This window comes from Erythrolamprus reginae, chromosome 1 (genome assembly GCF_031021105.1).
Source record: "Erythrolamprus reginae isolate rEryReg1 chromosome 1, rEryReg1.hap1, whole genome shotgun sequence".
Classification (NCBI taxonomy): Eukaryota; Metazoa; Chordata; class Lepidosauria; order Squamata; family Dipsadidae; genus Erythrolamprus; species Erythrolamprus reginae.
In genome coordinates, this window is record NC_091950.1 from 50937795 (window position 1) to 50953833 (window position 16039).

The window sequence follows — 16039 nt, forward strand, 5'->3', positions numbered from 1 at the left end:
GTCTTAGCTGTCATATCTAAGCACTTTCCGTTCATTTTTTTTTAATCAATTAGGCTTCTTATGCCGCCCTTTTCAACCGAATCAGTACCGTTGCACAGACGACGGTATATAAAATCAGAGGAGCCTAAAAAGTAAGGGATATTTTGACTTTTCTGGAAGGAAGCTTTTGGGGCGGGGATGGGTGATCGGGAGGCAAGATACTTTTTGGAAAACGTGCGCCGATAAGCTTGCTTTGGTGATGCTACTCTCTGTAACCCACAAAAACGGCACGAAAAGGTCCCGGGTTTCATTGCAACTAAGAAATCCGGAGACGGGAAAAGAAGCAGGTGGATAGCGATGCTTCATCACCTCGCCTGCAAGACCAGAGCCTCGCTCCATCCATGGCACAAGCCGGGAAGCAACGGGTTAACCGTCAGGCTTTCCCCAGGTCCAGGTTCCGTCTCCAACCCGGCGTCCCGGACTACATCTCCCATCATCCCCCGCCGAGCGTGTGCCCTGCGCCGAGTTGGGGGGCTGTTGGGAGTTCTTGTCCGGCACACCTGGAAAGCGGGCAGGTTTTAGGAGCGAGGCTGCGGGAGAGGCGCGCTCGAGAGAGAGCTCTGCGGCCGAAAGATGAAGCGAAAAGGTTGCGTGTGCCTGGCGCTCTCTCTCCTCCCCGGCTCTGCGGGGAACGGGCGGACCCGGTGGGTGAAGAGAGGCTTCCTCCTGGCCCTGTCCGTGGGCTGCAAGCCGGAGAAGCGGAAGAAGAAGGAGAGGGGGAGGCTCAGGCTTACGGCTCGCCCTGAAACTTTCCCCGAGGTGTGTGAGCCGAGCCCCGGGCAAGGAGGCAGCTGGTGCAGCGCCTTGAGGAAAGCAAAGCGGTAGAAAAGATAGAGATAGATAGATAGATAGATAGATAGATAGATAGATAGATAGATAGATAGATAGATAGATAGATAGATAGATAGATAGATAGATAGATAGAGAGAGAGAGAGAGAGGGAGGGAGGGAGGGAGGATGGGTAGGTACGTAGGTAGGGAGAGAGAGAGGGAGAGCAGTACAGAAAGAAGAGAGAGAGAGAGAGAGAGAGAGAGAGAGAGAGAGAGAGAGAGAGAGAGAGATGCAGTGAGCTGTTAATTTTAAAGGCACTGATTTACGGGGGCGGACGGCTTTTTTTTTGGGGGGGGGGAAGTCTTGCAGGAGGAAGGAGCTGGGGGAGACAACCCCCGATCATTGAAACTCTCCGCCCGACTTTCAAGGCTTTTGCGCACTCCCATCTGTCGAGAGATCTTTGGGGAAACGTGACGAGGGAAAGACACGCGCGGCCGCGCCCGCCCGCGCGCCCGTGCCAAACCTCTCCGGTTCCCAAGCGAAAGCGCTTTCAAACCGTTGGATGGTTTCCCTGCCGGCAGCCTCAAATCGCTCCACTGCGTCCCTCCCTCCGTCCTTCCCTCTCTCCTCCTTCTCCTCCTTCTCTCTCTCCCTCCCGTTGCCGCTGCTGCTCGGCTCTGCCCCTGCGATTGCAAGTTTCTCTCTCTCTCTCTCCTGGCATGCGAGCGGCGCCGGGAACCTGTTACTGGCAGCCCCGTTCCCCTCTCTTCCAGCCTCCTCCTCCTCCTCCTCCTCGGCGCTCCACGTTGACTCGGCCCATGCTTGCTCGGGCCTCCGGGGTGCCCGGCGTCTTTTCTGCAGTCCGCTGCGTTCTGCTTGGAGTTTGAGTCTTTCAGCCTGTGTGTGTGTTGTTTGTGTGTGTTTGTGTTAATGCTCACCCCAAGATCTAACCTCCATTCGCAGTGGGCTTGGGAGCCACTGGCCGGCAGCAAGTCCTTGGGGTACATAGGCTGAACTATGCATTAATCTGGCCCCCGCTGCGCACCCTGGCCATTCACTTGCTCCTTGTTTGATTTCTTATAGGCCTCTGCGGCAGAGATGGAGAAAATAAGGTAAGCCAAATCTCTCCCCCCCCCTACACACACACACACACACATTTCTTTTTTTTTCTTTTAAGGCAAACCGCCTTGGGTGTGTTGAGGGAGCCCCTCTCTGTCACTAAGCATCGGTGCTCTCTGCTTTCCCGACTTTGGGTGTACCAGGAGGAGCAAATGGCATGCAGGCAACGTGCGAAGTGCTACTTCGTTTGCTTTATGGAATGTGTTTCTGCAAAGTGATTAATTGCGAAAGGAGCAGGGCTGCCTCTCAGCGGGGCTGGAATGTTTCTGTTCCAAGTGGTGAGGAGCACTTGCTTAAACAAATGCAGTGGACCACCACCGCTACCACTTAGCAGTTCTGACTGCAAGAGCCTGCTTCCCCCTCCTTCTGTTCAGTGAGAAAAAGCCAGATCAATAATGCCCAGGAAAGGGATGGGCCGCGGGGGTGGGGTGGAGGGAGTGGGGTGGGGGTGAAGCTATTGCATCCATTCATCTTTTTAAAGAACCTTTGCATCAAATCATCTAATTGCTAATGTTCATTTCGGTGTAAATGTTGCAGCACTAATATTTGATTTTATGTTTTATGTTTCCTGAGTGATGGCAATCTCTCTCTTTTTTTAAAAAAATGTTGCTTTCTCTGTGTACAAAATGCTGTCTGCCTGTGGAAGTTTCTTCTGGATGTCGCTCCCTCCCTTAAGTCAAGGAGGGGATGACAATTGGAAGAGGACAAGTTTTCCAGTTCATGTCTTGACTGCTAAGTCTGCTTTGGAAATTTCTTGTATGTGTTGCAGTAACTAACTCACCTTAGATAAAGGCCATAAGACCTCCTTAAATTGTCATCTCTAGCAATATATACTGCTCAAAAAAAATAAAGGGAACACTCACATAACACATCCTCGAACTGAATGAATGAAATATTCTCATTGAATACTTTGTTCTGTACAAAGTTGAATGTGCACAACAGCATGTGAAATTGATTGTCAATCAGTCTTGCTTCCTAAGGGGACAGTTTGATTTCACAGAAGTTTGATTTACATGGAGTTCTATTGTGTTGTTTAAGTGTTCCCTTTATTTTTTGAGCAGTATATATAAGCAATCCGATCTATGCTTACTAAAGAAGAAACCCCACTATTTATATTGCTGTAAATTAGTTTCGTGATGTGAGCAACAAAGTGGAATTTTCAACCTAAAAATAACATATTTTAAAAAAATAATTGATGATTATTTTCTAGGATTCTGGTTTATTGGTTATTCCTTCCAATTTTTAGCTTTCTAGGCAGCATATCCAACGGTTTTGGATTTCTCAGTATTAAAAAGGTTTCCATTTAAGCTGGCAAATCTTCTAAGCAAAAGACAACCAAAGTCAACTAAGAGCTGAATTTTTGGAGAAATGTGAATGGTTCTATTTCTGAGAATTTAACTTGAAAAAAACATGGTCTGGTTTATTATTATGTGATTGTGGGAAAATAACATCTTTGGAACACTCAAAGTGTTTTAGAGTAGTTGTGTGTGAAGTTCATTCATTATTCTTTTGAGTCATAGGAATTGAACACTGGAATTTCTCAGGTTGATGGAAAATGTCTTGGTGTATATTCATTAGAGGGTTTTGAGGGAATCAGTAAATATATTGCAGTATGATTTTTGTCAGGGTGTCTCTTAATGTTAATTACGTATACCAAAAACAACTTTGTCAATATTTTTGAGTGAATTATTCCACCACTGAATTATGAAAAAGGAAGGGGTTTGAAAAGAATGAGCTATATGATATTTCTCAAAGTAAAAAAGAACAGTATGTCAATGCAAAGGATTAAAATCATAATTCCTGGGCTAGAAATGTTTCTGAAGTGAACAGATTCTTGTTTCCATAGTCATGATTTTTGTAGAGTTTTTGTTTTTAAAAAAACAGTCTATAAAAATATAAATCATAGGAATGCCTAGATCACCAGTAATTGTACATTTTTTTTCATATCCTGGTAATTTATGATGGGAACATAAATATGCTCTTTTGGCGGATGGAAGGGAGCGAAAAAAGAAAATAGGCTTCAACAGTATGCTAATGCAGATTTAAGAAGAGATGAAACGACATTCTCTTGAGTTTGCTGTCCTTAATTAATCTTCAGGAATACTTTGGGGGGGGGGGTCAACTCTGTAATTCCTCAAAGAAGATGGATCTTTACATAGGTGTGTAAATGACAAAGAAACAGATTTTCTTTTTTTAATATCTTGTGTTGATGTAATTTTGCTATAGTTATTATGAAATGGGAAAACCAGCATGCTACTTGCCTTAAAACCCTGCACTTGGGTTTTTTTGGGTGGGGGGGGACATTATCTTAATTGCATGTAAGTTCTGGGAATTGTTCCTTTCAAACAGGGACATACAAAGACATTCACCTCACTCTAAGCTTTCCAGCTAAGTTTTCAAATCCCTGCTGAGAATAATTTGCCTTTGGCACCTCCTCAAGAAATTGGGTGGGTGTGGGGCATGGACACATCCTAGTAGGCTTATGATGTTTGGGTTAGCATTTTGTTTGTTTTAGCAATGAGCTCCCATTTACAACGCCTTAGCACTTTCTCATTTCCAGCTAGGTTGTCTGCAAAAGTGTGCTCAGGCTAAAAATGAGAAAAAAGTGCAACTGTTCACACATGTGGCTTTTCTGGCTGTTGGAGGACATTGCATGAAGATGGAAGATACTAGTATGGAGCATTTAAAAGGAAACGTCCTTCACCTTCTTGTTTTTCTTTCATTTTCCTTCTACCTGTGTCCTTTGTTTGAAAATCATCAGAAAAGTAAGGTTATCGTTAGGTATGTTTTCCCCCGGAAAAATCTGTCATCCATCCATCCATCCATCCATCCATCCATCCATCCATTTATCTATCTCAGTCCGGCAGGAATTGGGCGGCCTAAAAATCCAACAAATAAATAAAATAAATCTATCTAGCTATCTAGCTATTATCCATCTATCCAGCCAGTCAGCCAGACAGACAGACAGACAGACAGCCAGACAGACAGACAGACAGACAGACAGACAGACAGACAGCTGGCCGGCCGGCTTACTGGCCGACCACCTGACCAGCTGACCAGCCGGCCAGCCAGCTAGCTATTTAATTTTATGCCAAAAAAGTAATTAGAGAAATCAAGTACAGTGGTACTTCTACTTAAGAACGCCTCTACTTACAAACTTTTCTAGATAAGAACCGGGTGTTCAAGATTTTTTTGCCTCTTCTCAAGAACCAGTTTCCACTTACAAACCCAAGCATCCGAAACTGTAACCGGAAAAGGCAGGGAGAAGCCTCCGTAGGGCCCCTCTAGGAATCTCCTGGGAGGAAACAGGGCTGGTAAAGGTGAGGAAAAGCCTCCGTGGGGCCTCTCTAGGAATCTCCTGGGAGGAAACAGGACCTCCACCCTCCCTGTGGTTTCCCCAATCACACACATTATTTGCTTTTACATTGATTCCTATGGGAAAAATTGCTTCTTGTATTTAAGAACCTGGTCACGTAACAAATTAATTTCAGAACTAGATGATTTCTCCAGAGGAAAGAGGGAATCTCCAGCCCTTTCCCAAAACCAGGACTTCTCCGTAGCAGTGACTGAAACGCTGCTCCTGAAAAGCTCAATGCAAGGAAACCTCACCAGTATCTTCCCCTGGGAATTAACTGAAGTGGGAAGCAAGGCAGGTTGCAGCCCACTGGGGAGGGGTTGGTACAGTGAAGGCAGGATAGTTGCACATTTTTTGTGGGGCCTACTTTGCAATTAAATTGGTGCAAGAATACCACCTACCCTTTGTTGTGGTTGGCTCTGGGCCAGCTCCTGCTCCGAGGACTGTGGGGGTATGGTGTGGGAGAATCCTCACATTATCAGAGGCCGGCTTTACTGGTAACTACAGGCCAGTTAGCTTGACATCAGTTGTAGTTAAAATGATGGAGACTCTACTCAAAAAGAGGATAAATCAGCACCTAAAAAACAATAACTTATTGGACCCAAATCAGCATGGCTTTACTGAAGGCAAATCATGTCAGACTAATCTCATTGATTTCTTTGACTATGTCACAAAGGTGTTGGATGAAGGTGGTGCCGTGGATATTGCCTGCCTGGACTTCAGCAAAGCCTTTGATACGGTTCCACATAAAGAGCTGATAGATAAATTAGTGAAGATTGGACTTAATCCCTGGACAGTTCAATGGATTTGCAGCTGGCTGAAGCGTAGACATCAGAGAGTTATTGTTAACGGCGAGTATTCTGAGCAGAGTCAGGTTACAAGCGGTGTGCCACAAGGGTCTGTTCTGGGTCCTATTCTTTTTAATATGTTTGTGAGTGACATAGGGGAAGGTTTGGTAGGGAAGGTTTGCCTATTTGCCGATGACTCTAAAGTGTGCAATAGGGTTGATATTCCTGGAGGCATCTGTAATATGGTAAATGATTTAGCTTTACTAGATAAATGGCCAAAGCAATGGAAACTGCAGTTTAATGTTTCCAAATGTAAAATAATGCACTTGGGGAAAAGGAATCCTCAAACTGAGTATTGTATCGGCAGTTCTGTGTTAGCAAATACTTCAGAAGAAAAGGATTTAGGGGTAGTGATTTCTGACAGTCTCAAAATGGGTGAACAGTGCAGTCAGGCGGTATGGAAAGCAAGTAGGATGCTTGGCTGCATAGCTAAAGGTATAACAAGCAGGAAGAGGGAGATTATGATCCCTTTATAGAATGCTGGTGAGACCACATTTGGAATACTGTGTTCAGTTCTGGAGACCTCACCTACAAAAAGATATTGACAAAATTGAACGGGTCCAAAGACGGGCTACAAGAATGGTGGAAGGTCTTAAGCATAAAATGTATCAGGAAAGACTTAATGAACTCAATCTGTATAGTCTGGAGGACAGAAGGAAAAGGGGGGACATGATCGAAACATTTAAATATATTAAAGGGTTAAATAAGGTCCAGGAGGGAAGTGTTTTTAATAGGAAAGTGAACACAAGAACAAGGGGACACAATCTGAGGTTAGTTGGGGGAAAGATCAAAAGCAACATGAGAAAATATTATTTTACTGAAAGAGTAGTAGATCCTTGGAACAAACTTCCAGCAGACGTGGTAGATAAATCCACAGTAACTGAATTTAAACATGCCTGGGATAAACATATATCCATCCTAAGATAAAATACAGAAAATAGTATAAGGGCAGACTAGATGGACCATGAGATCTTTTTCTGCCGTCAGACTTCTATGTTTACTGCCAACTGCTTCAGACAGTGAAGCTTCTGTGTCAGGGGAAGATTCTGGGAGTGAAGCAGGATCTGATGAGGAGGTAATTACAGGCAGTCCATTAGCTAATTACCCCATTAGTGAACCATCATCATCATCATAGATTCTGAAGAGGAGGTATTCATAGATGCTCGCAAGCGCAAGTTTATGACAAGGAAGGAACAACTGCGCAAGTATTATAGAAAATAATGGAGAACACCTGTGGCTGGGGCAATTAGGCTAATGGGGCTGCTGATAAATTGCCAGCATTGTTGCCTCTTGGCTGGGAAATTATCCGTTTTGTGAGAGAGAGAGACTAGTGGTTTGTTTCAGGATTTACAAAGGACATTTGTGAACTGCTTCAGGATTTTTCAAGGACTTTGTGGAACAATTCACAGTTAAGTACAGTGTGAGGACTCTTAAAGGGGGTGTCTGTGATGTCTTCACAGCTGCCTTTTTTCTGCTTTGCTTTTGTTTTATGTTTTTCACAGCATTCAAGGCTTGTGAGTTGTGGGAGAGCACTTTGGCTGATTAAAAGTGTGTTTGGACAATATTTTCCTTGTTTATTTTACAACCGTGTGTGTTTGAATTTCTACTTTGGACTTAATTGGGGGCTCCTAACGTGAAGCCCGGCATAACACCCTTTATGAAAAATCATCTCAAAAGTATCTTCTCAGAAGTCTAAAGCAGTGTTTTTCAACCAGTGTGCTGTGGCACACTAGTGTGCCGCGAGACATGGTCAGGTGTGCTGCGAAGAAGGAGGCTCAGGTTCTGGTCTCGCAACTTTTTGCTGAGAGAGAGAGAGAGAGTGTGAGAGACAGTGAGAGAGAGAGAGAAAGCAAGAGAGAGAAAGAAAAGAGAGAAAGAGAGAGAAAGCAAGAGAGAGAGAGAAAGAGAGAAAGAGAGAAAGAGAAAAGGAGAGGAAGGGAGAGAGAGAGAGAGAAATGAGCAAAAAGTGGAGGAAAAAAGAGAAATGAGAAAATGATTGAAACAGAATGAGAGGAAAGAGAGAGAAACAAAAGAGAGAGAGAAGTTACTCTTGATTTAAAGCATATAAAAAGCACCCAAAGAATAAGAGAGAGAAAAACCCCCAGCCCTCACCTGTTTTTGGAAATGGTTCAAGAGTGTGTATACACACACACACACAAGGGTGGGGAGGAGACAGGGATGGAAAAAAAGAGGAGAGTGTCTTAGAGTGTCATTTTGTGTCATTTTGGTTGGCGATGTGCCCCAGGATTTTGTAAATGTAAAAAATGTGCCGCGGCTCAAAAAAGGTTGAAAATCACTGGTCTAAAGCAACTTCTTTTTCATCAAATTGAATGAGAATTGTAAAAAAAAAAAAAAAAAAGGAGGCACGGTATTTCTTTGCCTTGCACTATATATATATTATATTTAAATATTCAGAATCCAATCACAGCACTGGCTCCCCCCCCCCCCCCCCAATGCTGGTTGATAAGGTTAATTATCAGCATAACTCCAAAAGGTTTTTGTAATGATTTTCTTTCTCTTTGGTCTGGTGGGAGCACTTCCTTTTGAATCATTAAAGCAGTCTCACCTTTTAACAGCTGGCGAGGCTGTCTCGGAAGCTGTTCCTTGTCACTTGCACTTGCACATGGATACTTGATTTTTCTTCCCCACATGAGCAGAGACTAATGAGAACTTTTTCTGAAACACATGCATGAGCCTAGAAAATGAGGCATCTACTTTTAATGGTTAAGCAAACCAATGTCAGACAAGCTAGGACCTCTGAAGCTCCTCTTCCAAAGGATTTGTACAACCCTGCCTTTAACTCTTACACTGAACTGCCTTTTTTTTTGTTCTGATTCAGTATCACAAACTGTTATTACCTTTTTTTTTAGTAAACTAGTTAAATGTTTATCCCTACCTGATGGTAATCATCCATTGAGCGTGAGGATTGCATGGTTTAATCTTTTAATAAGCCAAGGCAATTAAGAAAACAAGAGAGGGCAGTGTAAATGACATTTCCCCCCCACAAGGCGTAATCACTTTAGAAGTAAACATTGTTTGCAACAGAATTCTCTTAGAGCTCAAAAGTAATTCATATTGAACTGAATAAGATAGATAAATATATTTATGGGATTGCGAACTGAGATAGTCAGGCTCCACTCTACCGAAGAATATTCACATCTCTATAAAACTAAGGAGAAGGCCTTGATTCTTAGATTTTATGAGAACAGGAACAATCTTTGTGCCCAAATTCTGAGATCTTAACATACTTCTATATACACTGCACACAAAAAATAAAGGGAACACTTAAACAACACAATATAACTCCAAGTAAATCAAACGGCTGTGAAATCAAACTGTCCACTTAGGAAGCAAGACTGATTGACAATCAATTTCACATGCTGTTGTGCACATTCAACTTTGTACAGAACAAAGTATTCAATGAGAATATTTCATTCATTCAGCGGCAATGACAAGGGGGTTTCCCTGGCTGCCGAGCAGCTGAGAAACTCGGCGGCGGTTGCAATTGGCGCCGCGAATTGAGAGGCTCAGCGGCGGTGCTGGCGGTGACAGTGGCTAGGAAAACCCGAGGCAGCAGCGGTGGCTGAGGGAAATCCCTGGTTACTTATCTCTCGTGGTGACGTTTCCTCGTCGCCAGATGTTGGATCCTTGCCAGAATGAAGGATTGCAAGCTTGGAGTAAGTAACGGTTCTTTATTGAACAGGAGGTAACGGTTTACAGAACGAAACAAGACAACAACAACAACATGGCCGTGCCTGGCAGCTATATATATCCCGGGCTGCCAGGCTGAGCCAACCAGTCACCTTGCAGTATTTTCCCGCCCAAGGAATATGGGGTGGGTACAAGGCCTAACTGTCCTCTGGACACAACATTATTTGAGTGTTCCCTTTATTTTTTTTGAGCAGTATATAAAGCATTCTTAGCCAGAAGCAGTCCATTTAGTTTGTAATATACTCCTCTAAAACAAACCTTGTAAAACAAACTTTTAATTGGGGGAGGGAATCCAGAAAATAGTTATGGGTCAAAATAGATTAATATTGGCAAAATAATGCCTGGTTTAAGGTGCTTAGATTTCAGCTTTTTCTTTCCACCTATGTTGTGCTCCTTGACTTACAATTCATTTAGTGATCATTCAAAGTTACAGTGGCACTGAAAAAAGAAGACATGGCCATGACTGTTGCAATATCCTCATGGTCATATGATTAAAATTTAGACACTTGGCAACTGATTCATATTTATGACCGTTGCAATACCCCGGGGTCATGTGATCACCTTTTGTGATCTTCTGACAAGCCAAGTGAATGGAAAAGCCAAATTCACTTAACAACTATGGCAAGAAAGGCCATAGACTAGAACAGTGTTTCCCAACCTTGGCAACTTTAAGATACTTGGACTTCAACTCTCGCTGGCTGGGGAATTCTGGGACTTGAAGTCCAAATTTCTTAAAGTTGCCAAGGTTGGGAAACACTGGACTAGAAGACCTCCAAGGTCTGTTCTGGACCTGTGACTCTATGATACTATATAAGAGACCTGATTTTTTTCTTTTTACACAAAACCAGTTTTGACCTGTTAAAAGAAGTCCGTTTTGGTTAAATGTTGACGTAGTTCAAACATTGTAATAAAGTCTGTGAGTGGTTGGTTAGTTAGGGGTCTTTTTCCTTACACAGTATAGGAATGCATTATTTGTATTGTGGGAACCCAGCCAATTTTGGTTTATTCAATAAATTATAATGCAATATATAAGTCAATGTAGTCTTTAAGTAGCCCAATTGAAATTACTTTGACTTCAATTAATCTTGTCTGATTTAAACTTCATTGATTTTGGTAGACCATCTTTGATTTTTATTTTATTTATTTATTTATTTTTTATTTTATATGACTTACAAACATTTAGACATCAAACAATACAACATTACACATTTACACTTGATATATTTACAAGATTTATTTTTTAACAATTCTATTTACTATACCTTTTTCTTAATTTCCACCCAGTTGTAAATTTTTTCCCACACTTTGTAATAGTCCTTATTTTGTTGGTTTTGAATTTCGTATGTTAATTTGCTAAATTTGGCACAGTCTAATATTTTTTTAATTACCGTTTCTTTGTTTGGAATCTTATCTTGTTTCCAGACTTGTGCATATGCTAATCTTGCAGCAGTAAGTAAGTGATTTATTAAGTAGTAATTTTCTTTGCTATGTTTGCCTCTAATTATGCCTAATAAATACATTTCCAGTTTTATTTCAATTTTATAGCCCAATATTTCTTCCATCCATGCCCTTATTTGAATCGTTACATTTTGCTTCGTTACATTGCCACCATATGTGGTAGTATGTTCCCACTTCTTTTTTACACTTCCAACATTTGTTACTAATGTTTACATTCATTTTGGCTAGGCGTGCTGGCACATAATGCCATCGGAAGAACATTTTATAAATGTTGAATTTGACCAAAAAACCCCCCACATGAGGATTTCAGTTGATTATAAAAAAGGGGGGAAAGGTAAAAGATAAACCAAGGGGAAAAGAAACGAACAGATTTATTATTCTTGTTTTCTAACATCATAATTTCGTAATCTTCATGTACTTCATTGGAATAATACATAGTTTAGCAGTCTTTTTGGTACCAAGGATCTTGGTACCTGATAGAAGTCGCCTGATAGAAGATTCATGTTACTTGCATACTGCACAATACTCAAAATATAGAAATAACACAGACACACACACACACACATATACACACATATATAATATGCGTCCTTGAAAATGTTTTATTTTTTTGAACACTGAAATAAGCGTTGGGCTTTATGCACTCAAAATCCTGATTGGGCTTATTATCAGGGAATGTCTTATTTTTGGAGGAACGGGATGTGTGTGTGTGTATGTGCGTGTGTGTGTGTGATTTCCAATTTTGCCATTAGGATTGGAAAACCAGATTATTTTGTTTCCTAATAAATGACAAGGAGCTATTAGTAATTTATTTGTCAGTTGGATGATAATGGTCATTCATTTTCAGCTCCAAAGGCCAAATATTAGATGTATGCAGTGTTGTGTCCAGAGGACAACTGGGAAATGTGGCCCGCCCCTTGTTTTTGGGCGGGAAAATACAGAGCCAGGATTGGCTGGCTCAGCCTGGCAACAGGAGATATAAATAGCTGCCAGACGAGGCCATGTTGGTGTTGCTGTTGGTTCCAGTAGTTGTTATACGTTGCTGTACCTTTCAATAAAGCCTTTTAACAGTTGCCAGGCCTACTGGTTTTCCTTGGCAGATTTTACATTGGCGAAGAGGAAGTAACTTACCTGCACTATCTCAAAAAACAAAAGAACCAAGTTACCACCATTTTTTTCTCCTTTTTTTTCATCTGTCACCTCCTGCCTCTGCCACCGCCGGGAACCTCTTTTTTTTTCTGCCACAGCAACCTCATTGCACACCTCAATGCACTCCCTGCTCACCACCACCTCTGGGAAATTCCCAAATAACTTGCCCATAGGGTAAAAGTTGCCCATCTATGTCATAGTATGTTTCTTCTAATACACATAAATCCTTGATGGTGATTCGCGTGAATTTTCCCCGGCACTTGCACACACACAAATACTATCAGGACAAACTCATCCTTCCAGAACCTCAAAGCAAAATGAGTGTTTTCTTACTGTCACAACTTTGTAATTCTGGGCTCAATCATGGTAGTAAGTTGAGGACTACCTGTACATACACTGCAGGGGAAAGAATCATATTCTAACTAGAACGTTTTTATGAAGAAGCCTTTGTGTTCAATCTCAGTACATTAAACTATCATAAACTTCTCCTCTGTGTTCCCGCTAAATTAGGCCTGTCAAATTAGTGGCCTGTAGGCCTGATACGTCATGTGTAGGCCACGCCCGCCCCAGCTCTGCAAAGGCAAAAAATATCATGATACATCACTATGGTCTGTGACATGGTCAAGTTTGATACCTGTGCTCTAGATCAGTGTTTTTAACATTGGCAACCTACGATGCATGTACTTCAACTCCCAGAATTCCCCAACCAGCATATCTTGGATTTAAAAATAGATAGACAGAGATGCTGTATTTACACTGGCTTCCACTAGTTTTGAAAACCAGGCTGATATATGCAGAAGCATGGGTCCTTAGGGTAGCTGCTCTTGTTTTATGGACTGTTTTATCACCCGAAGTTTATTATGTCCGTGCTTATGATTGGTTGTTGGCTGAAATATTGGTTGTATAGTTAATTCCATTTTTAATTATCTTCTTTTTAATGTTGGGTACTACTTGTAATTAGACAAGTAACTGAAAAATATTTTGAATGAATAAATAATCTCCAGCCATCATGGCCCCACTAGAGTTTGTTTATTTGAAGCATTTTATACTACTTCTAATTATTTCTCAATTCTCAGTCTCTGTGGTTTTTTTCAAATCCTAAACCCGAAAAACATTTCATAGTGAAAGCCAGAGTAAAAACAATCCATTAAAATAAATTGGGAGAGTTGAAAGCCGGGGAATGTCCATATAAAAAGATACGTTTTAGAGATGAGAAATAGAGTCCAACACACACTATCTGAAAAGCGTTAGATTGGTTAAGACATTTTTCCTAAACTTTAAAGAACAGTCATGATAAGAGTCATAAGACAATGCTTCAATGATTCAGGAACAATCCTTTGGGTTCCCATGTACTGTATGGGTGTGTACAGAGCACCTGCCTGCAGCCCTTTAAACCAAGTGTCAAATTCGATTTCATTGACAACTACATCAGTGTTGTGTTTGAATAGAAGAGGATTCTTTACTGGCCAAGTGTGATTGCACACACAGAGAATTTATCTTTGGTGCATATGCTCTCAGTACATAAAAGAAAAGATACATTTGTCAAGAATCATGAGGTACAAGACTTAATGATTGTCATAAGGTGCAAATAAACAACCAGGAAGCAATCGATATTAATATAAATCATAAGTCTTCCAGCAACAAGTTACAGTCATGTAGTCATAAGTGGGAGGAAGGTAATAGGAATGATGAGAAGACCTCCTGGTTAGATAGATAGATAGATAGATAGATAGATAGATAGATAGATAGATAGATAGATAGATAGATAGATAGATAGATAGATAGATAGATAGATAGATAGGATTTGTATGCCGCCCTTCTACGCAGACTTGGGGCGGCTAACAACAGCAATAAAACAGCATATAATAATAATACAATACTAAAACAGTTAAAAACCCTTATTATAAAACCAAACATACATACAGACATACCATGCATAAAATTGTAAAGGACTAGTGGGAAAGAGTATCTCAGTTCCCCCATGCCTGGCGGCAGAGGTGGGTTTTAAGCAGCTTACGAAATGCAAGGAGGGTGGGGGCAATTCTAATCTCGGGGGAGTTGGTTCCAGAGGGCCGGGGCCGTCACAGAGAAGGCTCTTCCCCTGGGTCCCGCCAAGCGACATTGTTTAGTTGACAGGACCCGGAGAAGACCCACTCTGTGGGACCTAACTGGTCGCTGGGATTCGTGCAGCAGAAGGCGGTCCCTGAGATATATGACATACAGATGAATATTTATTTATTAATTGATTTGATTTTTTTTTTTTGGCTGCCCATCTCCATAGACTCAGGGCAGCTTACAACATGTTAGCAATAGCACTTTTTAACAGAGCTAGGCTATTGCCCCCACAATCCGGGTCCTCATTTTACCCACCTCGGAAGGATGGAAAGCAATATGTGCAGTCTATCCTGTTGCTTCCCAGTTTACAGACGCAATGTGAAGAGAAAGAAGAAATGCACACACAGTGCTTCATTATATGAAAGAAAATACATATGGTATGCTTCCTATAATAAACCCGTTAAAAGTATACAAGAACCCTTGCTCTCCCATTGCTTTTCCAACTTGTTATTCTAGCCAACACAAAGAAATGGAAAATCAGTAGCAATAAATAGTTAGTCTTTAGCTGCAAGTCAAAGAGTAACTAAACTGTCCAAGGACAGTTTAAAACCATTTTATTTTTATTTTATTTATTTATTGTATATATCAAACAAGTATAGAGTTATAGTTTGTATTAACATAACAAAGTATAAAGAAGTGATAAAATGATAATAGGACAGAAGGACAGGGACGATAGGCACAATAGTGCGCTTATGCACACCCCTTACAGATCTCTTAGAAAGGGGGAGAGGTCAACAGTAGATAATCTAAGGTTGAAGATTTTGGGATTAGGTTAATATGATCCATATGGAATCATATTGTTGCTTGGAAAAACTCTTCAATTTACCTGTCCTTGTATTATTTGGTGCTATCAAATTTAGTTAGTGCAGATTGTATACTAGAACCTGCCTTTATGTAACAGATATATTGTAAGAGGTTAAATCCTGTAATCATATATTCAATTTCTAAGACATATTAGGATTCCCAGATGAGATACAATTAGTAATTGTAAGTAGAATATATTTAAAGTCCAGTTACGTTTGGTTGTGGCTGTTAGATATTTGGGAACTTTCTTTAGATATTTCTCATTTGGAAATATTTGTAAAAGTGCCATATCTGATCTGGAAGAAATTTGAGAAGGCTATTCTCAATCTGTCAATATGGCTTCTGGTTAGAGGCTTTGTTGGAATTTTGACAAGTTTCAGCAATAGAGCAGACAGAAGATCTACTCCATATGAATTTGCTACATTGCTGACTGGTTACAAGTCCATCAGCCCAATAGGAATCATCCCATCATTTTTTTTAATTGTAATTCTCATCAACCCTAAAGGCAAGAGATTGTCTCTGGAATCTTCCCCTTTAAAGATTCTGTTTTTCTTAAATGAATATTTAAGGAATAATTCTGCTGGGATAGGACAATATTTATATATGTGGTTTATGATTGGCAATAGCAAAATTATTTCTATTGAGAAGAGAGTAGCATAGCATACTTTAT

General features: G+C 41.0%; 1 protein-coding gene across 1 annotated transcript in view; it reads left to right on the forward strand.

Moving 5' to 3' along the window:
* The first annotated feature begins 677 nt into the window (after positions 1 to 677).
* BEGAIN (brain enriched guanylate kinase associated) overlaps positions 678 to 16039 on the forward strand; it is a 230851-nt gene continuing 215489 nt past the window's right edge. Inside the window, exons 1-2 of the mRNA XM_070752205.1 lie at positions 678 to 798; positions 1894 to 1922. Coding sequence (XP_070608306.1) covers positions 1909 to 1922 — 14 coding nt within the window. The 5' untranslated portion in view covers positions 678 to 798; positions 1894 to 1908. The remainder of the gene's footprint in view (positions 799 to 1893; positions 1923 to 16039) is intronic.